The sequence below is a fragment of the Triturus cristatus genome, chromosome 2_2 (assembly GCF_964204655.1).
Source record: "Triturus cristatus chromosome 2_2, aTriCri1.1, whole genome shotgun sequence".
Lineage (NCBI taxonomy): Eukaryota > Metazoa > Chordata > Amphibia > Caudata > Salamandridae > Triturus > Triturus cristatus.
The window spans coordinates 1,231,857,083-1,231,883,048 of record NC_140582.1 but is presented as its reverse complement, the minus strand read 5'-3'; the positions used below and the strand labels follow the sequence as shown (position 1 = coordinate 1,231,883,048).

At 46.0% G+C, this 25,966-nt stretch overlaps 1 protein-coding gene across 1 annotated transcript in view; it reads left to right on the top strand.

Annotated features, from left to right (window-relative positions):
• The window catches only part of LOC146863466 (neurofilament light polypeptide-like), a 40,226-nt gene extending 28,986 nt beyond the window's left edge, over nt 1–11,240 (top strand). The window contains exon 3 of the mRNA XM_085642890.1: nt 927–11,240. Coding sequence (XP_085499016.1) covers nt 927–987 — 61 coding nt within the window. The 3' untranslated portion in view covers nt 988–11,240. The remainder of the gene's footprint in view (nt 1–926) is intronic.
• The last annotated feature ends 14,726 nt before the right edge of the window (nt 11,241–25,966 follow it).

The window sequence follows — 25,966 nt, the reverse complement described above, 5'->3', positions numbered from 1 at the left end:
CTACCCTTACCTGCTGTGAAGGCAACATTTACCCTCTACCCTAAACTCCTGAGTAGGCAAAATTTACCCTCTATCCTAATCTGCAGAGTAGGCAAATTCTACTCTCTACCCTAACCTGCTGAGAGGGAAAAATCTACCCTCTACCCTAACTGCTGAGCAGGCAAAATCTACCCTCTCCCCATATGTGCTGAGTAGGCAAAATCCACCCCTTCCCTAACTGCTGAGAAGGCAAACTCTACTCTCTACCCTAATCTGCTGAGTAGGCAAAATCTACCCTCTACCCCAACTGCTGAGAAGGCAAACTCTACCCTCTACCCTGGGTGGAGTTCCTCTTTGATTGCCAAAAGTCGATGGTACATACATGTAAGAACATAGTGATAATGTGCAGTGTAAAAGGTTTTCATGGAAAATTCACAAACGTTTTGTGAAAATGCTTTTTGATACAGAAAAAAGTAAAGGTCTGATGATCTTGAGAATTGAAAATAATATTGTGGATATGAGATCAACAAGCCTAGAAGTATATATTTACCAATTAATAATAAAAAGTAAATAAATCTATGTAAATGTAATAGCTATAAGTTGTTTGAACTTGTCTTTGGTCAGGCCACCATGCACTTTGAACTACAAAAGAAGAAATGCAGGTCATGTGGGATACTGTGTTTAGTTTATGGTTTCTGTCTTTCCCCCGATCCCAGACCTAACATTAATCAAGTAGGGCGTTCCTTATCCTCATGTGAAGTTCTGAAAAAGACTCAATGTTAGAATTGCTTTTCAGAATTAGCAGAAGTTTGCAGATAGGGGACAGACTTTCATATATCTTTCAGACCAGGATTGTTGGTGTTGCTAATGTACAATGCAGTATTATGAAGCACTCCGAGACCATAGAATGTTTCTAAATAATCTTGTATTTTTGTTTTGCTCTTCAGGAAACTGCTGGAAGGGGAAGAGATCCGATTGAGTTACACCTCCTTTCCTGGGTTCAGCTAAAGGCATTCACTAGCTGCCTTCTCTGCCCTACCAGGACCTGTTCCATTTCACATGTCCATGTCCACTCTACTCACACATCTCCCTTGTTCCTTCTGGCATCACCCCAGCCTGTTGAGAAACCTGTGTGTGCTGCAGATATTGGCTGATGGGACCAGTCATCTGACTTCCTCAGGTCATTCAGCTGTAAATCATCCCCTTGCCATGGTGCTATGAGCTGCCGGTGCAGCGGATCCTGCTCAAACCTCGGTCACATGGTCGTTGGGATCCATGCTTAGGTCACCCCCTAGTTCACCATCCTCTCAGATAACATTTCAGGTCACACAGTTTTATTCTATCCATCAAAGTGCCCCACCTTTGTTGTCAACATCTTCAAGTTATTTGCCGTCCATTGGTTGTTCCAGTAGTCAGTGTTCAACACTGTCCTCATCGTCAATTCCTTCCATATTGAGAAGTCTTTGACCTTCTTCTTGATGACGAAACAATAGGTCATGAAACATGGACATGGAGAAACTAATCTGGCACAGTACCTCGTTTATGAAGGTTACACACCACATGCACATTGTCTCACTGGCAGTTGGTACCTCCTACACCTGGAGTAGGTCCTAAACCACAATGTCTGTTGTTAAGAGTCTTCACTTACAGCACCTTGGCCTTGTCTAGCATTGTCTCATGGTGGGAATGTTCTGACTCTATTTATGAAGCATTATTTGAAAAGGGGGCACTATGGGATGGTCCATCTCCTGGTACTGATAATACTGCACAACTGTAGGGAACGAGAACACAGTATTAAAAGGGTGCATTTTCAGATGGACTCAGAAGTAAAGATGGTTGGTTTCAGAAGACTGGGGAGGGGTGTCCAGAGATGCGAGTCCTAGGCTCCCAGGCATTCAGCATTTTTATAGTACTTCTGAAGTAGGGTAACCAAAGGGACCTGTGTTGCCCATTGCTGACTTTTGTCTCATAAACAAGAGGGGAAGGAGGCGCCTGTAAACCAATAAATATGCCTTAATTTGTACCTTAAGAGCAATGCACAACAAGAATATAGATGGTATGTTTCTTCGGGCCACATATTAAACACATGGGGCGTGATTTAGATCTTGGCGGACGGGTTACCCCATCACAGCAGTGACAGATATCCTGTCTGCCGAAATATAAATCAGGCCGAGAGTCATGTTCTGGACCTTGAGAGGTTTAATTACAGCATTGGCCAGAAGACCAGAGTGTAGGGAGTCAACACAGTCAATCCTAGCAGTAATGAGTCGCCTGCTATGAGAAGTTTATCTAAAGGGTTGGAAGAAGAAAGTGTTTGAGTTTCTTAATGTCAGTTGAAAGTAGTACGCATATATGACATCTGCTGTACAGTTTGGTGTCAAAATATTTAGGTCAGGAATATATTGGCCCTCACTTATATCAACTGCACAAATGTTGACTTTCAACATATCGTCAAAGTAAGCAAACACTGGGGAGAATAGATTTAATATTATGACTCCGCATTAACTTACATTGACAATATGTTTGTAGTCCATATTGTGCAATGAAGAGAAGTGTGGAGCGTTGTACAGATCTAGATAGTTGGTTGAACACCTTGATGTACACGGTAAGAGTAAAACTGGCGTCCAAGGAAGACAACACATTCAAAACATATTCCTAGGTGTAAGTGTGAATAAACAGTGGGGAAGCAAAATAAAATGACACTGGACGTTCGCAAGCTTGGGTGGTCCAACAGTAAGCCCTTTTCATGCTTCAGATAGATCGGCTATTAGACATGTCCATGTTCATCGTATTTAGACAGTTTGATGAAATGTCGATATTATTGGGCTAGTTCAAAGCATTTACGTATAGCGGGCTGCAGTCAGCACAGCACTGGCAATTCATTTATTTGAAAAGTTTTATAAAGAGCGAACATGACCCATACGGGTATCAAAGCGCAGTACAAAGGAGCGTAAGTGAAAGGAGGTAGAGGCATGAATACAACACCATAGAGGACCTTAACAAGCACTAATACAAATAAACAACAGCAGCAACCCATCTTGTGGGACAAGTAAAGTACCAGAAAAGCAAAAAATCTTATAGAGCACGTGGAGAGACAAAATTACAGTGATGAACAAAGGTATGAAAGAGTATTAAAAGGAAATAAAAGTTAAGGTGGCTTCGGGACTATTGCAGTAGATGGTCATTCAGGAGTAACCATTTAACTTGTTTTTTGAATGAGGTGGCAGAGGGGTTGGATCTGATACTGGGAGGAAGAGAGTTCCATATTCTTGGTGCACGACCAGAGAAGGCACATTGTAGATTCTTTTCGTTTTGAATTTGGGAAGTTTGAACAGGAGGGTGTTAGAGCTTCTCAGGGTCCGATGACCACTATGTCATAAATAATGGAGAGAGTGAATATGAAGATTAGAAAGAAGTATCGATAGCGAACAGTCGTGGAGGATTCCACGAGTAGGGTATGTGATCAGGAATGAGAAAAGGCCCACTGCTGTCGCGAAAGTTTTCAGATCTGATGTTTGTCTATGAAATCCATTTAACTGAGAGACGGTTCGCTGTTCATTATGTTCTTTTATCTGATCAGTGAAGAGGTTTGGACTCTGTTGTTGGTCTACAGGGCCCCGGTTGTGTTTGTTCTGTTACTTTACTACTGACATATTTGGAATCTGTTATTGCCCCATGTGCTCTCAGTTCCATTTATTGATAACTGAACAGGGTTGTGACTCTTTTTGTCATCAGCTGCTGTATTCTAGATAGTCTAATGTGTGGTGATTGTTAGATTCCAGTACATTGAGACATTTCTACCTTTGTTTTCCATCTATGTTCCCTGTTTTCAACCTGTTGGTGGTCTGTGCTTTTCAGGTTCTTTATGCTGTTATGCCTCATGATGGAGATGCTCCTGTTCTGTTATTGGTCCATGACCCATGTGATCTGCATATCCGCGTGACATATGATGGAGACGATCTCAGTCTGTTGTTCATTTATAACGCATGTTTTTTTCATGTCCAATTTTCGCATGGTGGATACGTTTTTAAACTGTTCATCATGAGGTTCTCAGTAGGGTGAGGTTCTCAATCTATTGTTTATTACTTGTCTGCATTTTGTTTACTTCCCTTTGTTTTGTTTCTGTTCTGATATTCAATATTCAATGAAAAAATGTACAGGTTTTGCATTGTCGAACCTTTCCCACCATGTTCTCTACTCTCTCTTGTCTGATCATTTAGTATTTTTTAGCTTCATTTCTCTCTGCTCTGTATGCCCTGGCACCTTCTGATGGACGGTTATCAATCTGAAGCCTCTTGATGGAGAGGTTCTCAATCTGTTTTTGATGCATGATCTGTGTGTTCTCCATGTTGGGTTGTCTTGAAATGGAATGGTTTGCAATTGAACGGTGGTCAATGCCCTTCAAGTTCTGTGTGTGTTTTTTGTGCTATGATGGACAGTCTTTAGAAGATCCATGACCTTCAGTTTGGATTTGATCTAATGGTTCATGATGGAGACGTTCTTAATATGTTGCTTGTCCATGCTTTCTATATTCTTTCTGTTCTAGAATGTCATGGCGGGCAGGATATCAGTCTGTTGGAGGTCCATGAATCCTTTATTGTACATTTTCATTTTTCTGGTCTGTGGTCTTCATGTTCTGTGCGCTCCACTGCCACATGTTAGAGAGGATCTCAATCTGTTGCTCATCCGTGTACTTCATACTCTGTGTGCTCCGCAGTCTCATGATAAGGACGTTCTAAATCTGTTGCTGATCTGAGCACTTCATGCTATGTGTGTTCCAGACCAACAGGATGGGGAGGCTCCCCATATGTTGCTGGTGTGTGCTATTTGTACTCTGTGGACTCCACAGCTTCACGGGGAAGAGATTCCCAATCTGTTGCTGGTGTGTGCTCTTCGTACTCTGCGGGCTCCATAGTCTCATGATAAAGAGGTTCTCAATTTGTTGCTGGTCTGTGAACTTAATGTTCTGGGTGCTTTGCTGTCTCATGATTTATAGGTTCTTTATGTTCTGCATTTTTTAACTTCATGATGGAGAGGTTCTCAGTCTGTTGCTACTCTGTTCTCTTTATGTCCTGTATCTTGTAAAGTCTCGCGGTGGAGAGGTTCTTGGTTTGTTGCTACTCTGTTCTCTTTATGTCCTGTATCTTCTAAAGTCTCACGGTGGAGAGGTTCTTGGTTTGTTGCTACTCTGTTCTCTTTATGTCCTGTATCTTCTCAAGTCTCACAATGGAGAGGATCTCAGCCTGTTACTACTCTGTTCTCCGTATGTCCTGTGTCTTTTTAAAGTATGATGATGGAGAGGTTCTCAGTCTACTGCTACTCTGTTCTCTTGGGGTTCTCAGTCTGTTGCTACTCTGTTCTTTTTCTGTCCTGTGTCTTCTCAAGTCTCAGTATTGAGAGGTTCTCAGCCTGTTGCTACTCTGTTCTCTGTGTGTCCTGTGTCTTTTAAAGTCTCACGATGGAGAGGTTCTCAGTCTGGAGGTTCTCAGTCTGTTGCTACTCTGTTCTCTTTATGTCCTGTATCTTCTAAAGTCTCGCGGTGGAGAGGTTCTTGGTTTGTTGCTACTCTGTTCTCTTTATGTCCTGTATCTTCTAAAGTCTCACGGTGGAGAGGTTCTTGGTTTGTTGCTACTCTGTTCTCCTTATGTCCTGTATCTTCTAAAGTCTGATGATGGAGAGGATCTCAGCCTGTTACTACTCTTCTCTGTATGTCCTGTGTCTTCTCAAGTCTCACAATGGAGAGGATCCCAACCTGTTACTACTCTGTTCTCGTTATGTCCTGTGTCTTTTTAAAGTATGATGATGGAGAGGTTCTCAGTCTACTGCTACTCTGTTCTCTTGGGGTTCTCAGTCTGTTGCTACTCTGTTCTTTTTCTGTCCTGTGTCTTCTCAAGTCTCAGTATTGAGAGGTTCTCAGCCTGTTGCTACTCTGTTCTCCTTATGTCCTGTGTCTTCTAAAGTCTGACGATGGAGAGGTTCTCAGTCTGTTGCTCCACTGTTCTCTGCATGTCCTGTGTCTTCTAAAGTCTCACGATGGAGAGGTTCTCAGTCTGGAGGTTCTCAGTCTGTTGCTACTCTGTTCTCTTTATGTCCAGTGTCTTCTAAAGACTCATGATGAGGAGGTTCTCAGCCTCTTGCTGCTCTGCTCCCTTTGTGTCCTGTGTCCTCTAAAGTCTCACGGTGAAGAGGTTCTTGGCCTGTTGCTACTCTGCTCTCTTTATGTCCTGTGTCTTCAATAGTGTCACGATGAAGAGGTTCTTGGCCTGTTGCTACTCTGTTCTCTTGAGGTTCTGAGTCTCTTGCTACTCTGTTCTCTTTCTGTCCTGTGTCTTCTCAAGTCTCAGTATTGAGAGGTTCTCAGCCTGTTGCTACTCTGTTCTCCTTATGTCCTGTGTCTTCTAAAGTCTGACGATGGAGAGGTTCTCAGTCTGTTGCTCCACTGTTCTCTGCATGTCCTGTGTCTTCTAAAGTCTCACGATGGAGAGGTTCTCAGTCTGGAGGTTCTCAGTCTGTTGCTACTCTGTTCTCTTTATGTCCAGTGTCTTCTAAAGACTCATGATGAGGAGGTTCTCAGCCTCTTGCTGCTCTGCTCCCTTTGTGTCCTGTGTCCTCTAAAGTCTCACGGTGAAGAGGTTCTTGGCCTGTTGCTACTCTGCTCTCTTTATGTCCTGTGTCTTCAATAGTGTCACGATGAAGAGGTTCTTGGCCTGTTGCTACTCTGTTCTCTTGAGGTTCTGAGTCTCTTGCTACTCTGTTCTCTTTATGTCCTGTGTCTTCTAAAGTCTCACTATGGGAGGTCCTTGGTCTGTTGCTACTCTGTTCTCTTTATGTCCTGTGTCTTCTGAAATCTCACGATGAAGCGGTTCTTGGTCTATTGCTACTCTGTTCTGTTAATGTCCTGTGTCTTCTAGAGTTTCACGTTGGAGAGTTTTTCGGTCTGTTTCTACTCTGTTCTCTTTATGTCCTGTGTCTTCTCAAGTGTCACGATGGAGGGGTTCTCAGCCTGTTGCTACTCTGTTCTCTTGGGGTTCTCAGTCTGTTGCTACTCTGTTCTCTTTATGTCCTGTGTCTTTTAAAGTCTCATGATGGAGAGGTTCTCAGTCTGTTGCTACTCTGTTCTCTTTATGTCCTGTGTCTTCTAAAGTGTCACGATCAAAGGTTCTCGGCCTAATGCTACTCTGTTCTCTTTGTGTTCTCAGTCTGTTGCTACTCTTTTCTCTTTATGTCCTGTGGCTTCCAAAGTCTCACAATAGAGAGGTTCTCAGACTGTTGCTGCTCTGTTCTCTTTGTGTCATGTGTCTTCTAAAGTCTCACATTGGAGAGTTTCTCAACCTGTTGTTTCTCTGTTCTCTTTATGTTCTCTGTCTGTTGCTACTCTGTTCTCTTTATGTCCTGTGTTTTATGTCTTCTAAAGTCTCACGATAAAGAGGTTCTCGGTCTGTTGCTGCTCTGTTACTCTTTATGTTCTATGTCTACTAAACTCTCACAATGGAGAGGTTCTCTATCTGTTCCACTCTGCTCTCTTTTTGTTCTGTGTTTTGTAAAGTCTTACAATGTAGAGATTCTCAGTCTGTTGCTGCTCTGTTCTCTTTATGTCCTGTGTCTTATACAGTATCACAATGGAGAGGTTCTCTATCTCTTCTACTCTGCTCGCTTTATGTTCTGTGTCTTGTAAAGGTTCACGATGGAAAGGTACTCTGTCTGTTGCTACTCTGTTCTCTTTATGTCTTGTGTCTTCTAAAGTCTCACATTGGAGAGGTTCTCATTCTGTTGCTACTCTGTTCTTTGTGTGTCCTGTGTCTTTTAAAGTCTCACGATGGAGAGGTTCTCAGTCTGTTGCTCCACTGTTCTCTGCATGTCCTGTGTCTTCTAAAGTCTCACGACGGAGAGGTTCTCAGTCTGGAGGTTCTCAGTCTGTTGCTACTCTGTTCTCTGTGTGTCCTGTGTCTTCTAAAGTCTCACAATGGAGAGGTTCTCAGTCTGTTGGTGCTTAGTTCTCCTTATGTCCTGTGTCTTATGAATTCTCATAGTTGAGAGGTTCCCAACCTGCTGCTACTCTGTTCTCTTTAGGTTCTCTGTCTGTTGCTACTCTGTCCTCTTTATGTTCTATGTCTTCTAAAGTTTCACTATGGAGAGGTTCTCACTCTGTTCTACTCTGTTCTCTTTATGTCCTGTGTCTTCTTAAGTTTCACGATGGAGAGGTTCTCAGTCTGTTCTACTCTGTTCTCTTTATGTCCTGTGTCTCCTAAAGTGTCACAATGGAGAGGTTCTCAGCCTGTTGCTACTCTGTTCTCTTTAGGTTCTCTGTCTGTTGCTACTCTGTTCTCTTTAATGTCCTGTGTTCTTTTTAAAAGTCTCATGATGGAGAGAATCTCAGCCTGTTGCCACTCTGTTCTCTTTATGTTCTATGTCTACTAAAGTCTCACAGTGGAGAGGTTCTCTATTGGTTCTACTCTGCTCTCTTTGTGTTCTGTGTCTTGTAAAGTCTTACGATGGAGAGGTTCTCAGCCTGTTGGTGCTCTGTTCCCCTTAAGTCCTGTGTCTTATAAATTCTCATAATGGAGAGGTTCTCTGTCTGTTCTACTCCGCTCTCTTTATGTTCTGTGTTTCGTAAAGTCTTACAATGTATAGATTCTCAGTCTGTTGGTGCTCTGTTCTCTCTATGTCCTGTGTCTTATAAAATCTCAAAATGGAGAGGTTCTCTATCTGTTCTACTCTGCTCTCTTTATGTTCTGGGTCTTGTAATGGCTCGTGATGGAGAGGTTCTCAGTCTGTTGCTACTCTGTTCTCTGTGTGTCCTGTGTCTTCTAAAGTCTCACAATGGAGAGGTTCTCAGTCTGGAGGATCTTAGTCTGTTGCTACTCTGTTCTCTGTGTGTCCTGTTTCTTCTAAAGCCTCATGATGGAGAGGTTCTCAATCTGTTGGTGCTTAGCTCTCTTTATGTCCTGTGTCTTATAAGTTCTCACAATGGAGAGGTTCTCAGTCTATTGCTACTCTGTGCTCATTATGTTCCGTGTGTTTTAAAGTCTCATGAAGGAGAGGTTCTCAAACTGTTACTGGCCTATGCTCTTCATACTCTCTGTGTTTCTTGGTCTCATGCCTGAGAGGTTCCTAATCTCTTGTTGGTCAATGCTCTTTAGTTCTCTAGCTTCTAATGACTGATGAGAAGAGGTTCTCAGTTTGTTGTTCGTTGATGATCTTTATTGTCTGTATGCTTTATTGTGTGATGCTTGAGCACTTTTATTTCCATTTTCCAGTTACAGGTCACATGTTCTTGTTCCCAGGTCCTATGTAATTAATCATGCTGTGATCAAGCTGCCTAGATACTGATACTGTGTGCATGGTCGTTCCCGATTTTCTGTAAGCTCTGATGCACAATCATTCAGAGATTCTAACCCTGTTATGATGTTGAAGATATCCGTGGCCAGTGTGGTCTGCTGACTCTATTAACAGGTTCTGAATCTACAAGTCAACCATTTGTCTGAGCACTGAGAGGTACTGGCTCACATGATGTGTAGGGCGGGTCCACAATCCTCACACTTTGTATGTTCTGTTGTCTCATATTGGGTACGTTCCCACTCTCCATGATTGCAATGTTTTGAAAGTCCATTTTCTCATTTATAGGTTGCAAAGATCCTGTGTTTTCTACTGTCTCATGATCTGTAGGTTGCAGAGGACCTAGTGTTTTCTACTGTCTCATGATTTGTCAGTTGTGGAGATCCTCGTGTCTTCTACTGTCTCTTGATCTGTCAGTTGCAGAGAGCCTTTGTGTTTTCTACTGTCTCATGATCTGTCAGTTGCAGAGATCCTCGTGTTTTCTACTGTCTCATGATCTGTCAGTTGCAGAGGTCCTGTGTTTTCTACTGTCTCATGATCTGTAGGTTACAGAGGTCCTTGTGTTTGCTACTGTCTCATGGTCTGTCAGTTGCAGAGATCCTCGTGTTTTCTACTGTCTCATGATCTGTAGGTTGCAGAGGTCCTTGAGTTTTCTACTGTCTCATGATCTGTCAGTTGCAGAGGTCCTTGTGTTTTCTACTGTCTCATGATCTGTCAGTTGCAGAGATCCTTGTGTTTTCTACTGTCTCATGATCTTTCAGTTGCAGAGATCCTTGTGTTTTCTACTGTCTCATGATCTTTCAGTTGCAGAGATCCTTGTGTTTTCTACTGTCTCATGATCTGTCGGTTGCAGAGGTCCTAATGTTTTCTACTGTCTCATGATCTGTCGATTGAGTCTATCCCCTTATTTTGCATGTTCCAGTGTCTTATAATAATCTGGAGGTGCCCACTCTTTTGTTGTGTCCATAGTCCTCCTTTTTTGTATTTTCATAGTTTGTATTTCATTGTTTAATGATTGAGAGATTCCAAGCCTACGGTTGGTCCTGCACCTGGGTTATATGTTGTGCATTGCATCATGACCCATCTCCTGTGTGTGTCATCATCGTGTCATGGGTGAGAAATTCTGGTCCTTTGATGCTGAGATGGAAATTAATATTAGCAACTGCAATGCTATATATGGCAATAATGCTGAGCTGTTGCAATGACGAAAACAGCCAGTAGGATTTTCAAGGCATTATTTATTTCTCATTATTTATTTAACTATTTTTATCTTTCCATCATCTATTAACATTTTCAACAGAAATGACCATTAGGTCAGGCTTACATTGTTGTACATAGGATAAAACATGCATGAAGTGAATTTACCAATGGATGCCAAAATGTAAAGCAAAGCTAGCAAGCTTAACCTTCTCCTAGTACCAGGGATCGCTTTAGGGCAGGAGAAATTTGTGATCGCTTCAAACAATGGGTTTGACACAACATTTTATCCTGAAGTTTACCCCTCCTTTGCTCCTCCCAACGCTCTCTATGATGTCCGTACGGGGGCCAGGTATGCACAATTATCCTGCAACTGCACACACACACAGGTTGACACAGTTGCTGCCTCTTTGACACCCATCAACATCTCATTAGGCTCATAACCTCATTTTGATCACTCTAGGCAGCTTATGGAGTTGGTTCAGGCACCCAATCACTGATGGAGTCTGGGTGGCCGAGTCACAGCACCTGCAGCAATAAAGCGATTTCTTCCAGCAAGTTCAAGCTGCTTTCTGCCCAGATGCTCCAAGGATCTGATGTCACGTGATTGCGGCCTGCCATGAACTACTGAATGTTTACCGGTAGATCCGGTCATGTCTCCAGCATACTGTAGATGACCAATGACCAGCCTCTCTATAATGTGAAACAAAGATCCTTAATAAAGTAAAGATGGCATTAACTTGTGAGTGTTGTGTTCATTTGGATGGAGCGACTCACTGTGACTACTGGGATATGCATTAAAGCTAGCGGAAATAATAATGTCCTGGTCAGTTGAGTTGAACTTTATTCCCTGTCCAACAATCCAGCAAGATACATCAGGCCTCTTCAGAGAAGGCAGCTGAAGGGGCCATCAAATGATAAGAGAAATTAGAGTATTGGAATATTCATTGAAGACAACTGAGTGCTCCGGGCTTCTAATGGCCGGTAACAGCCTGGAAGATCAACATTCCAATGTTTTACTTTCACAGGTGTTGCTGTGAACAAATGTCACACGGAGCCCAAGTGGATTTCAACTCCCTCGGGCTCCGTGAGGCCTTTTTTTTTACTAATTAGAACATTCTACCCTCTTAGGGAAAAAATGCTCCAATAGCCCTCCATAGCAGGCTATATTGTTCATTAAAGGCCTGCTCCCTAGTTAAAGGCCCTCAAGGCCCACAACGTCGGGCTCTAAGGCTATATTAGAACATTGTAATGAGAGATCCACTGAAGGCAAAGGACAGTAATGCAGCAGAGTATCAGCGGGCAATAATAGGAGATAGAAGTCTACTGCTCTCAACATTACAGAGAACCAATCCAAAGCTACTGTCCCTCCATGATATGTAGACTGGGCAGCGGAAAGTGATAGGCAGAGGCAGTGGATCAGGGCGCACAGGAGCCTTCCTCCTGAGGTGTGGCTTAGTGGTGAGATTCAGGGGGGGGGGGTGAGTTTGGGATTTCCCAACTATTTCAGCCCTGTGCCCAAATAGAAAAGATGGAGTTGCAAGCCAGGTGTCAGGTGCTGAGAGATGATTAGTTGTAGGGTAGAGGGCTTAGCTTTTAAGGATGTCAAAGGCCGGGACGGCAATATTCTGAGAAGTAATAAATTCATGCGGTCCTTAAAGTCTGTGCAATTACTGAGCTTTGATAACACCTGGCAGAACATTGGTGAGTTGGACCCATTGTCTTGGAGACTGTGCCACGTGCTGTTTACATTGTCCAATCCCAATGACATAGTACAGAAGCTTGAGCACCTCCTACAGGAACTTGTAGGTAACAAATGTGATGTCACAGTTTCCAATGCGGGGAGGTAGTTTGAGGGGCTAATGACCTCGCTAATGTGTGTGTGTGTGTGTGTGTGTGTTTTGTGTGTTGGTGCATGTGAGTACAACTTCAAGGCTGTTCTGGTTTTCCATTAGGTATTTGATCTTGAGAATTGCTAGGAGCAGTGAGGTGCTACACGGTGAACATTGGTACACCGGCACTGGCATCTCAAGCCAGAAGATTGTCTGTTCAAAAACAGTGGGTCTCATTTACAATGAATTGGCGTCCGGCAGCGCCACAAATGTTTTTGCTGCACAGCCCTACACCACTTCCAAAGGGCAGGAAAGCACTGTAATTACAGGATACTGTGCATTCCTGTCCTTTCATCCAGCGTTTGCGTACAATGTGGTGCCTAGCACCAATGCAGGCCCCCTTGCACCGTGGTGCAAGCACGTCTGCATTGTTAGCAGGATTGCTTTTGTGCAAGAAGGGACACCTTCCTGCCCCAAAACAATCCATGGTTGCGTTTTCCTCTATCTATGTGTGCTGCAGAGTGCAGTACACATAGAAAGAGGAAAAAACAAGGAGAAATAAAAATATTTCTCCTCGTTACGCCTCCCCTGGGGAGGTGTACAAATTTGACACATTCCCAGGTTTACAGATCCTTGTGAATCTGGGACTGTGTCAAAACCCATGGGTGTTGCATCGGGAAACCCACTGCAACGCCCATGGAACTCCCACCTGATGCAGTGTAAGGCAACGCAGCGACGTGCGCTGCCTTACACCATATCTACGAGGCCATGAAAAACCAAGCACAGGACTTTGCGTGGCCTTGTAAATATGGGTCTGCACTCTGCGCCGCCAGAGCATCAAAACAAAAGTGATGCACCTGTGGCATAAGGGGCTTGAAAATATGCCCCGGTGTATTCTGTAGGGAGTCCAAAAAACAGAATGATGTGAGGAGATGGGAGACACAGGAATCAGTGGGTAATGAGTGTGGCCCAGATTCCACGGGTGAGCTCTCCAACAGTAAATAACGGTGCCTTCCAACATTTGCAGAATGCATTTTAAATTAAGATAAAGGCTCATGTGAAGACGTGCATTAAACCCTAGAAGCCTGAAAGTCAGGATAGCTTTGCTGGCAAAGGCCGCTCGGAAGTATGAACATCTATACGGGAGGGGACTACTTCTTGTACATTTAGGGGCTTATATACAAGGCCCTTGCACCACTTTTGCGTCATTTTTAACATGGGAAAAGTGACAAAAGAGTAGGGCAAGGGCCTTATAAATCTGCCCCTTAGTACTTTCCTCTATACAGAGTTAAAGTACAAAGAGGGATGTTGTGTTCTTGTTCAGTGAATCCGCATCCGTGCCTTCCATAAACAAAGACTGAACTGAGGACCACTGATACTTAACCTGCTTTCTCCTGTCCCACTAAATGTTTTAACAGCCATGCAAGATGCCAAGGACCTGATAAAAATAGACAACTAAAAAGGTTCGGGCAGATTTACAAGGAACTGACACCTCTGCATGTATGTGACAGTTTCGTTGCGCCAGCGCCAAATGTCCTTCGCCAGGATTAACAGATGCTGCAGAAATACTGACGCATCTGTTGGCACAAAAGTCACGCATTGCTTGAGTTGCTCATGAAAGTAATGCAACTCCAGCAATGCGCCACAACAGATAGGTGAGTCCCATACAAAAAGACCTGCGTCAATTCTTGCACCTGGTCTGAGCAGGCATAGGAATTTTGACGCAGTGAAGGCATAGAGTGACGCAGTGAAATGTTGTAATTTCACTGCGTCAGTTCTACATGGATCTTTGCGTGTGAACGCCTAGCCTACATACATTATACCTGGCGCAGGTATAATGTGACGCAGGGCTTTAAAATGTGACGCATCTCCCTAGATGTGTCACGTAGTAAATTCGCTGCATTGTTTGCATCACCGTTGCATCAAAAAAAGTGACGCAATGGCGGCGCAAGGAGGCTCAACGGCCTTCTAAATCCTCCCCTTCACCTCTTAGGGCCAAAAGGGTGTGAATCAGATTTACTTATCAAAGGGTTCTCTGCATCAGATGATACTAGAGTTATTTGATCTAGGCACTGGCAAAATGAGAATTACAGCATATTAATTTGTGTCATTTCGGGGATTTTACATTGCCCGTTTGTGAGAAGTTGGCCTGATGTATGATGTCACTAGTTCTAGTGTACACCTTATATCAGTCCAAATACCCTTATGGTGATTGGTTGTAAAGTCAACCTTATAGACCAGCTATCCTAGTGGTAGCATGGACAAGAGCAGTCTTAGGCTAAACTCTGAATGGCATGTGAAGCCAGCTGTGATACCATATATAATCCCTTGAATACCAAATGAAAGGACACCACAACAGATATATATATAAAATAAAGTGTATTTATTCTAGTCAAACCCTCAGCACTCTTTATGAGTTTAGAGGTAAGTACAACACAGTCTTATTTAAGCATACATTAAGTCACACAGGTAAGTAATACAGTTAGGCCCTAGGGGCCACGCAAACCATATACTAAGTAAGTGGTATAAGGACCACTGTCACGGAAATAGAATAGGCCTAGACCTAGGGAATCGCTGGGGCTACACTACACTAGCGTTAGTTAGGAAGTGGGAGGCCCACGGGATTCGTGTGCAGAGTGGAAACACTCACGCGTAATGCGTAAAAGTCAATAGCAATAGTACAGTTTAGAAAACAGTAGATTTAGGACACTTCCGGAGTAGCTAGGAAGTTGAGACTTGAAAACTAGACACTAGGATAGTCACTATCCTGATGAGCACCGGAGTACCCAAGTTACCTAGCCCACAGGCTGCGGGGGCATAGGGGTGAAGATGCGTCGTTTTCGTCGTCGACTCCTATGGATGCCTGAAGAAAGATGCTGACAGGCAGTCAGTGAAGAGTGTCCGGTGGATCCCAAGGCTGGGATCAAGAAGAGAGGAAACCTGCAAGCAGAAGGGACAGAGTCAAGGTCACTAGCCAGTGACCACGTGGAACCAGGAAGGAACCAGGCGATGTCGTGAAGATTGCAGGTGAAGGTGAAGCTTGTCACTGCAGCCAGGAGGACCAGGAAGCGTCGAGGACGACCAGGACCAGGAGGCGAGCTGTCCCACGAAGGCTCTTGCTGTCGGCGGCGTCGAAGTTGGACTAGGACTCACCAAGCCTTGGCAAGCGGAACCCACGAAGAACGGAGGACTTGCTTCTGGTGCAGACCAGGAAGGTCTGGGGTGCTTCTTCTTTGCAGAGAAGCGGGAGCCAGTCTGGAGGAGCCAAACCAGCGCAGAAGATTTCAGGGAGCGTCGTCACAAAGGCCACTAGCCAGCGGGCAAGCAACCGGACAGACGCGGCAAGCAGGAAAATGCAGAAGGGCCCCACGCAGGACTCGTGGAGTGTGGGGGGCTGATCTTCGGTGCAGATGGGGGTTGGGGCTTCTCAATCCCCGGTGCACAACTTCGAGGGTACCTCAGAAGCTGCGCTTTAAGTTACTAGCCACTTTTTCCAGGTAGCCGGTCCCACGTCGCTCGTCGCCTCCACGGATCTCAGCTTTGCTGTGGATGTGGATCAGGGTCGGAGAAGTCTGGAAGTCAAGGCTCTGGTCGGGCTCTGCAGTCGGTTCCTCGTAGAACGTGGGCAAAGCAAAGGGTAGTCTCTTGATGGTGCCTGTTTGCACAGGGTAGCCACTCCTTGGCTACAAGGGAGATTCTTCAGTCTTCTTCTTTCGTCGAATGTCGAAGGTCCAGAGTTTCTGTTCAGTTTTGCAGGTTCAGGATAATCTAATCTCTTGAGGCCCAACTCCCACTCTTATACTAATCTGGGGGGCTGGGATACCTGCTAGGTCACGCCTTATGGGTGGGACCTGGGAGGGGGTGGTTACACCCACTTCCCTTTGTCCAGTTTCGCGCCAGAGCTGGGGCTGGAGTGCCCCAGCGCCGGTTTGAACTGGACTATGCAAGGAACACCTTGTGTGCCCCAGGCATGTCTCATTCCTTTCAGCCCACCCTGCCCCAATACACTAAAGGCTGTCTGGGGAGGTGCTAGCACCTCCCCAAGCAGGAAACCTATTGTCCAGGCCTCCCTGGCTGGGATCACTCCCAGCAGCAGGAGGTCAGACTTGTGTCTGTGGCAGCAGCATCCATTTTGTGATGCTGAGGCTTTGGTTAGAGTTAAACAGCAAAGTAGGATTTTAACATGTCTCTCCCTCTAGAAGGGAGGAATAATATCCTCATCACCAGAAATGGTATGGGGGTATTATTCCAAAGTGTTAGACACCTTACACGACATGTTTTGATAAAGCCAAACCATAGTTACCATAACCGTTTAAGATTATAAGGCACTTTAAGAGTATATGGTAGGCTATATCATAGAACAGCTATAAGGACATGGTTCCGAAAGCTGCAGACAGGCTCAGCTCATGCTAGAGCACCATCTCACATGTTACCAAGCACTCTGCCTCCAGGATTGTTAAGGCCTGCCATAGGAGTGACTGATAGGTACACATGTGTCTATATATAAGGGTAGATATAGGCATACTATATCTAAGCAAGGGGTGATTACACGACCTTGCCCCAGCTGAGTGATCAGCCAGTTGTGTCTGATTGGAAGGCCAGACCAGGGGTGGCATAATACATGCTGCAGCCCCTGGGAGGCCTAGGGTACACCTATGCCCTGGGTACCTAGGGTACACTGTACAGGGTCCAATAAGGTGATCCTTACCAATTGGTTATGTACCTAGGGTACATGGAGTCCATTTTAAAGAGAGAGCAGACAGCCTGAGACCCTGAATGGCAGGATCTCAGGCCAACTAAGTCGAAAAACCAGCTAGACACTAGGCAAAAAGTTGGGGGTAACCATAGTCATATATCCACCTTCCTACACCGTTGTAGGAGAGAAGGATCTACTTCACACGGTTACCGCCACTTTTTGCTGGTGTTTCACTGTTTTTCGACTTTAGTCTGGCTGGGACCCAGCTATTCAGGGCCCCAGCCTAGCTGCTTCCTCTCTAAAATGATTCCATGTACTTTAGGTACAGTTCAGATTGGATCTGAGGTGCCCTTATAAGTCCCTAGTATATGGTATACTATGTACCCAGGGCATAGGTACACCAGAGGCCTACCAGGGGCTGAAGCATGTATTATGCCACCCCTGGAAAGCCACCCAAAATGGCACCACAGGTCTGCTACTGCAGCCTGGGTAAGGTTGTGCATGCACCCCTTACTGTGATATAGGTTACCTATATCACTATATATATACACTCTGATAAACCTATAAGTCACTCCTATGGCAGGCCTTATCAATCCTGAAGGCAGAATGCTTGGTTCTTCTGTGAGAGGGTGTCCCTGCATGAGCAGAGCCCCTCTGCAGCGTTCGGAGACCCTTCTCTGATGCTGTTTGTAGTGCAGCCTGACCATATACTCTTAAGTGTATTATAACCAAACGGTAAATGCTAACTTTGGACTGGCTGCACGGAAACATGTCGTGTTTGGTGTCAAACACCTTGGAATCATACCCCCACACCAGTAACTGGTGTGGGAGTATGATCCCACCCTTCTAGAGGGAGAGACATGGCAGCACTGGTATACCCGGTAGAAACTTAATAGAGCCATGGCATCACAAAACGGATGCTGCAGCCACAGACGCAAGTCTGGCCTCCTACTGCTGACCGAAACTCCAGCAGGGGAGGCCTGGACAATAGGTTTCCTGTCACAGGGAGGTGTAACCACCTCCCAGGCAGGATTATGTGCATTGGGGCTGGGTCGGAGCACTCTCTGAGTGCTTTGAAGTCCTGCATTGGGGGCACATTTGGTGTCCCTGTGCATAGTCCAGCTCAGACCGGTTCAGGGGCTTCCAGCCCCCTCTCTGGCACAAAACTGGACAAAGGAAATGGGTGTAGCCACCCCTCTTTCCAAACCCTCCCATAGGTGGGTCCCCAGAGCTAGTTCAACCCCTTCCTTAGGTATAAGTATGGAACCCCTGTAACCAGAACTTTAGATATCCCTGGACGAAACTCTGAAGCCAAATCCTGGACCTTCAACCTCTGCTAAAGACCTGAGGACTGAATAAATCTCCCTTGGGGTCAAGGAGTGACTCCCCTGCTTGGCAGGCACCAACAAAGCAATTTGCCGATCTGCATTATCGAAGCTCCCGCCGGACTCCAAAGTATTTGTAGCCCAAGAAGAGGATTTCCAGACATCTCAGAGGCCGTCCCGAGGCCCCAGCAAAGCTGAGGCCCGCAGCCCTTGTGAGTAGCGTGGAACTGGAACTCCTGGTCACCATGCATTTCTGCAAGTGCATTGACTTCTCGACGTCTCTTGAAGTAGTGCTTGGGCTGACTTGTAGCCCCCACCTCGAGCACTGAATCCACCGAAGATTGGTCACCTGGTTATTCCGAGTGACCCGTGGGCTGCCATTTTGTGTTTCGTCTTGAGGTCCCTTTGCGATCCCTGGTCCGTTGACTGGGGTGTCCCTGAGGGGGTAACTTTGAATTTCGTTGGGCTTCTCTGGTTGCTCCAGACGTCCCCGACTCCCTACCAAGTGGTGAGTCCCACAGAACTTGCTGGTCTGCACCGAAGCATCTTTCTCGTTTCTGCATGGGTTGCTGTTGCCAAGGCTTGTTGTGTCCAATCCGGGCACCTTCACTGCAGCACTCAATATCCTTCGTGGGACAGCTCGAATCCAGGTCCTGGTTGTCCTCGACACCTCCTGGTCCTCGTGGCTGAAGAGTCAAGCTTCTCATCTTTCACCTGAAATCACCCAACATCGGTGGGCATCTGCTCATCGCCTTCCTGGTCACTGGCTAGTGACCCAGACTCTGTCCCCTATGCTTTCAGGTTCTTCTCATCTTCGATCCAGGCTTGGATCTCTTCTGACACTTCGCATCTTCACGTCAGCAGCACTTCCTCGCCAGCTCTCATTGAAATCGACAACGCGACCCGACACCAAAAGACACCTATGCACCTGGCTTCCCTGGGTGAGGTAACACGAGTTCTGCGGTGCTCCCGTGGGTGCTAGCCCTAGAACTTCTTAAGTCCTAAAGGGTTTGGTCCTGACTCCTTTCTAAGTGTCCCTAATCTTTCAAAATCTAACCGCGACTTTCCCCATAGAAGCTAAAAGGAGCTCGCAGCTGTGTTCACACACTGCACACGGCCCCTGTGGGTCCCCTGTGTCACTACCTTGGGTGGTTCCTTGGGGTCCCAGCGATTCTACAGGCTCTAGGCCTTGTGTCTAGTTAAGTCATGGTTCTTATACCACTATTTTAGTATATGGTTTGGCTCGCTCTAGGGCCTGACGTGTATTTGTGCTATTTTACTGTGATTATTGAAGTGTGGCGTATGTGTTTTGACCTCTAGTCTCATAAAGAGACTAGGAGGGTGTGTTTAGTAATACATACATATATTTTATATATCTACCTGGTGTGGATATCTTTCATTTAGTGACTCAAGAGAATATAGACTGGTAAAACAAGCTGCTTTACATTCCTTCAAGACTTAGCACGAAGGCTGCTCTCCATAGCTACCACTAGGATAGCTTTCAATAAAGGTTGTCTTTAACCTATAACCAATAAGGGGTTGTTTGGACTGATACAAGGTGCCCACTATAACTAGTAGACAGCATATATCAGGCCAACTTCTCACATTGGTGTGCAGGGTGTGGGATTCCAGCTTGCTATTGTTTTACCAGATAATTTCAATTGAGTAACTAACTGAAAACCACTAAATGTACTGTGAGAAGTTGGCCTGATATATGCTGTCCACTAGTTATAGTGGGCACCTTGTATCAGTACAAACAACCCCTTATGGTGATAGGTTAAAGACAACCTTTATTGAAAGCTATCCTAGTGGTAGCTATGGAGAGCAGCCTTCAGGCTAAGTCTTGAAGGAATGTAAAGCAGCTTGTTTTACCAGTCTATAATCTCTTGAATGATCAAATGACAGGACAACCACACCAGGTATATATTTAAAATATATGTATTTAAGATAAAACACCCCCCTCTAGTCTCTTTATAAGGCTGGAGTTCGAAGTACTTAAGTTACAAGTCAGTATTCAACAGTAAAAGCACAAATACACGTTTGGGCCCTAGGGGCGTACCAAACCATATACCAATAAAGTGGTATAAGAACCACAACTGAACTAGACACAAGGCCTAGAGCCTGTAGAAGTGCTTGGACCACAAGGAACCACCCAAGGTAGTGACACATGGGACCCGCGGGGGACGCGTGCAGTGTGAGAACACAGCCGTGAATCGCTGTTAACTTCTATGGGGAAGGTCGTGGTTGGAAATTAAAGAGTTTAAGGACACTTAGAGGAATACTACAAGCGAACCCTTTTGGACTTAGAGGTGTCTAGGGCCAACACCCATGGGAGCACTGGAGTACTCGAGTTACCTCACCCAGGGAAACCGGGTGCGTAGGTGTCTTTTGGTGTCAGGTCGCGTCGCTGTTTTCAATGGAAGCTGCTCAAGAAGTGGTGCTGCCGTGAAGAGATGAAGTGTCCGGAGAGATCCAAGTCTGGATCTAGGATGGAAGGAACCTGAAAGCAGAGGGGACAGAGTCTGCATCACTTACCAGTGACCAAGGGCACGGTAGTCCAATGCCCACTGATGTCGGGTGCTTCAGGTGAGTTGATGGGTGTCTTGACTCTTCAGCCACGAGGTCCAGGAGGTGTTGATGAAAACCAGGAGCTGGATTCGAGCTGTCCCACAAAGTTTGTCGAGTGCTGCGGTGTCGGTGACCAGATTGGACCCAACAAGCCTTGGCAACGGCAAGTCACTTGGAAACAGAGAAAGGACGTCGGTGCAGACCAGCAAGGTCTGGGGGACTCACCCAGTGAGGGTAAGTCGGGGCACGTCGGGAGCAACTAGGAAAGCCCAATTAGAAGAGGAGTCACCTTCGTGGGGACCCACTAGGCAACGGGCTAGCGATCGCGAAGGAGCCAAGAGCGGTCACTCTTGAAACAGGCCCACAAGTCACTTGTGGACTGGAGGTCAGAGATCTTCAGTGCAGGAGGTGCTCAAGGCTTGGGCTACTTGGAGCCCAAATCACAACTTTGAGGAGGACCAGGAAAATGATGGATCAGCAAAAGATCATGGTGTCCAGGGTTTAGGGTTCCACGTCACCCACGATAGCCACGGGCCTCAGCTTTGCTGTGGACTCAGGGTAGCCTTGGGGAAGTCTGTGAATCCACCTCTGGGGATGCAGAGACTTCAGCGTCCGGCGGGAGCTTCAGAATTGCAGACCATACAGTTGCTTCTTTGGAACCTGCCAAGCAGGGGAGTCACTCCTTGATCCCAAGGGAGATGTTTTAAGTCTTCTAGTTGAAATGGAACGTCGAAGGTCCAGGATATATGTTGCAGAGTTTCGTCCAGGTTAATCTAAAGTCTCAAGGACTAGGCTCCCATACTTATACAAAGTTTGGGGGTTGGACATACTCTAGGAACCCACCTAAGGGAGGGTTTGGAAAGAGGGGTGGTTACACCCATTTCCTTTGTCCAGTTTCACGCCAGAGCAGGGGCAGGTAGCCCCTGCAACCGGTTTGAACTGGACTTTGCACAGGGACACCAAGTGTGCCCCCAGTGCAGGACTTCAAAGCACCAGCGAGTCCTCCCCAGCCCCAATACACATCTGCCTGTCTGGGGAGGTGGTTACACCTCCCTGGGACAGGAAACCTATAGTCCAGGCCTCTCCTGCTGGAGTTTCGGTCAGCAGCAGGAGGCCAGACCCGTGTCTGTGGCAGTGGCATCCATTTTGTGATGCCAGGGCTTTAGAAAGTCTTTACCGGGTAGACCAGTGTGAACATGTCTCTCCCTCTAGAAGGGTGGAATGCTACCCCTGCCGCCAGAACTGGTGAGGGGTAGTATTCCAAAGCGTTTGACACCAAACACGACATGTTTCCGTGCAGCCAGTCCAAAGTTAGCATTTACCCCGAGGTTATAATGCACTTAAGAGTATATGGTCAGGCTGCACCACAAACAGCATCAGAGGAGGTACTCCGAACGCTGCAGAGGGGCTCTGCTCATGCAGGGGCACCCTCTCACATAAAAACCAAGCACTCTGCCTTCAGGATTGTTAAGGCCTGCCATAGGAGTGACTTATAGGTTTTATATGTGTGTGCAATGGTAGTGATATAGGTAGCCTATACCACAGTAAGGGGTGCAAGCACCACCTTACCCAGGCTGCAGTAGCAGAACTGTGGTGTCATTTTGGAGTGCTTCCAAGGGGTGGCGTAATATATGCTTCAGCCACTGGTAGGCCTCTGAGGTACCTATGCCCTAGGTACATAGTATATCATATACTAGGGGCTTATAAGGCACTCCAGAATCCAATTAGAAATGTACCTAATGTACATGGAAACCATTTTAGAGAGGAAGCAGCTAGGCTGGGGTCCTGATTAGCAGGGCCACAGCCAGACTAAGGTAAAAAAAAAACAGTGAAACACCAGCAAAACGTGGGGGTACCCATGTGAAGCAGATCCTACTCTCCTACACAACCCCCCCTCAAATGCAGGGACATTAAACTAACCTTGACCAGTTGAGTCTTCATGTTCTAAGTGGAAATACCTAAAGAGTCCATCTGCATTGGCATGGTTACTCCCAGGTCTATGTTCCACTGTAAAGTCCATCCCCTTTAGGGAAATGGACCACCTAAGCAGTTTGGGGTTTTCACCCTTCATTTGTTTTAGCCATAAGAGGGGCTTATGGTCTGTCTGAACAAGGAAGTGAGTACCAAACAAGTATGGCCTCAACTTCTTCAGAGCCCAAACCACAGCAAAGGCATCCCTCTCAATGGCTGGCCAACGTTTCTCTCTAGGGGTCAGCCTTCTGCTTATGAAAGCTACTGGCTGATCCTGACCTTCATCATTTAATTGTGACAATACAGCCCCATCCCCAATTCAGATGCATCATTTTGGACAATGAACTTCTTGGGGTAATCAGCACTCTGTAGAATGGGAGAAGTGCACATGGCCTGCTTCAGGTCATCAAATGCCTTTTGACAGCTAGCTGTCCACTGAAACTTTTTGGGCATTTTCTTAGAAGTTAAGTCATTCAGGGTTGTCACTATTGATCCATACCCCTTGACAAATCTACTATAGTACCCAGTCAGGCCTAAGAAGGCTCTCATCTGAGTCTGGGTAGTTGGAGCAGCCCAGTCCATGATGGACTGGATTTTGCTCTGAAGTGGTTGAACCTGGCCTCCACCTACAAGGTGGCCCAGGTACACAACCTGACTCTGCCCTATCTGGCACTTGGTGGCCTTGATAGTGAGGCCTGCCTTTTGCAGGGCCTCCAAAACATTTCTTAGGTGGACCAGGTGATTCTCCCAGGTGTAGCTAAAGACAGCAATATCATCTAGATAAGTTTCACCGAAGGCTTCCAGACCTGTGAGAACTGTATTCACCAACCTTTGGAAAGTGGCAGGTGCATTCTTCAAACCAAAGGGCATCACCACAAATTGGTAGTGCCCACTTGGGTTCGAAAATGCTGTTTTTGGCTTTGCATCATCAGCTAGTCTGATCTGCCAGTAGCCAGCTGTCAAGTTAAATGTGCTAAGGTACTTGGCTGAGGCCAAAGTATCTATGAGCTCATCTGCCCTTGGAATTGGTTGGGCATCAGTCCTAGTGACTGCATTGAGACCCCTGTAGTCCACACAAAACCTCATCTCTCTTTTCCCACCACTGGTGTGAGGTTTTGGCACAAGGACCACTGGACTAGCCCAAGGGCTATCTAAGGATTCAATAACTCCAAAATCCAAAATTTTCTGGACTTCTGTCCTCATACAGTCACCTAACATGGTCAGGTTGCCTATAAATCTTATTTTTAATAGGCAGACTGTCCCCAGTGTCCACTTCATGAGTACACCAGGTAGTCTGACTAGGAGTCAGAGAAAACATGTTTCTGAACTGATTGAGCACCTTTCTACAATCAGTTTGCTGCTGGGCAGTGAGACTGCCTGCCAAGGCTACAACATCAACTGATCCATCATCAGGGTTCGGTGAGAGGAGGTCAGGGAGTGGGTCACTCTCTTCCTCCTGTCCCTCATTAGTAGCCATGAGCAAGCCCATGTCAGCCCTGTCTACATATGGCTTTAGTCTGTTGACATGGAGAACCTTGTGGGGACTCCTGGGAGTTCCTAGGTCTACTAAGTAAGTAACCTCTTCCTTCTGTTCAACAATAGTGTAGGGCCCACTCCATTTGTCTAGGAGAGCTGCTGGGGCCACAAGCTCCAACACCAACACGTTCTGTCCTGGCTGGTAAACAGTCAGTACAGCCTTTTGGTCATGCCAGGCTTTTTGCAGTTCCTGGCTAGCCTCAAGGTTTTTAGTTGCCTTTTTCATGTACTCAGCCATCCTGGAGCGGAGACTAAGTACATAGTCCACTATCTCTTGCTTTGGGGGCTTGAGAGGTAACTCCCATCTTTCCTTCACCAAACACAATGGACCCCTGACAGGGTGACCAAACAAAATTTCAAAGGGGCTGTAGCCAACCCCCTTTTGTGGCACCTACCTGTATGCAAACAAAAGGCAGGGCAGGAGAATGTCCCATCTTCGACTAAGCTTTTCTGGGAGCCCTTTAATCATGCCCTTTATGGTTTTGTTGAACCTTTCAACTAAACCATTACATTGTGGGTGATAGGGTGTGGTGAATGTGTAAGTCACTCCACACTCCTTCCACATTGCCCTTAAGTAACCAGACATGAAGTTGGTACCTCTGTCTGAAACCACCTCCTTAGGAAAACCCACTCTTGAGAACACTCCCAACAGGGGCCTTGCCACTACAGGTGCTGTAGTGGTTCTAAGGGGAATAGCTTCTGGGTACCGGGTAGCATGATCCACTACTACCAGGATAAATCTGTGTCCAGATGCTGTTTGGGGATCCATGTGTTGAAAACTAAAACAGCGATCTGATTAAGCATTTACTAAAGACATGAATTCCCCTTACTTAGAACAAGTTTCTCTTCTTATGTTGCCTAATGTCTGGACTCCATTTTGTATTGTCGTGTCTCCACGTGCTCTGCACGAGAAGAGTCCTATCTTCGTGTTAGTTGCTCTTGTAATCTGCCTAGTAACAGTCTATAAATAGCTCCTTTGTCCGTCTGGCGCATGCCAAGACTTGACCACATCTGTTATCAGTTAGTCCTTGCTTGACCATGTTTTCGCGGGCTCAGGAAATTGGTTGCTCCGCCCACATATTGATTCTGTATTGAAAATGTCCATAAAAGGTAATACTCTTTGCTTCATGTTGTATCCACCCACTCATGAGCCTCTCTGTCATGTATAAAAGGGGACCACGTACGCAAGTTCTTTGTGCTACCCTATGCAATACTGAAGAGTGTTGTATAGGTTGTAGGACCACCCTTAAGGGTTAATAAACTTTGTCTTTGTATTTGCAGTTTCCGTGCCAACTTCCTTCTAGTTTTCGTTACAGGAGAGCGAACCCTTGTATTCTGCGGGCCTAGCTGGGGCCTGTATTCATCAATTGGCGCCCGTCACGTGGGGCTCATCGGCGACTCGGATGCTCGAAGGACTGGTCGTGACGAAGGTGAGGAATTTGGCCGGGGATGTGATCACTGCCAGTGGCGGTTTTAGCCCTGGCATCCCGAGGTTTTCTTCCTTCCCTTCCGAACTGACCTTCTGG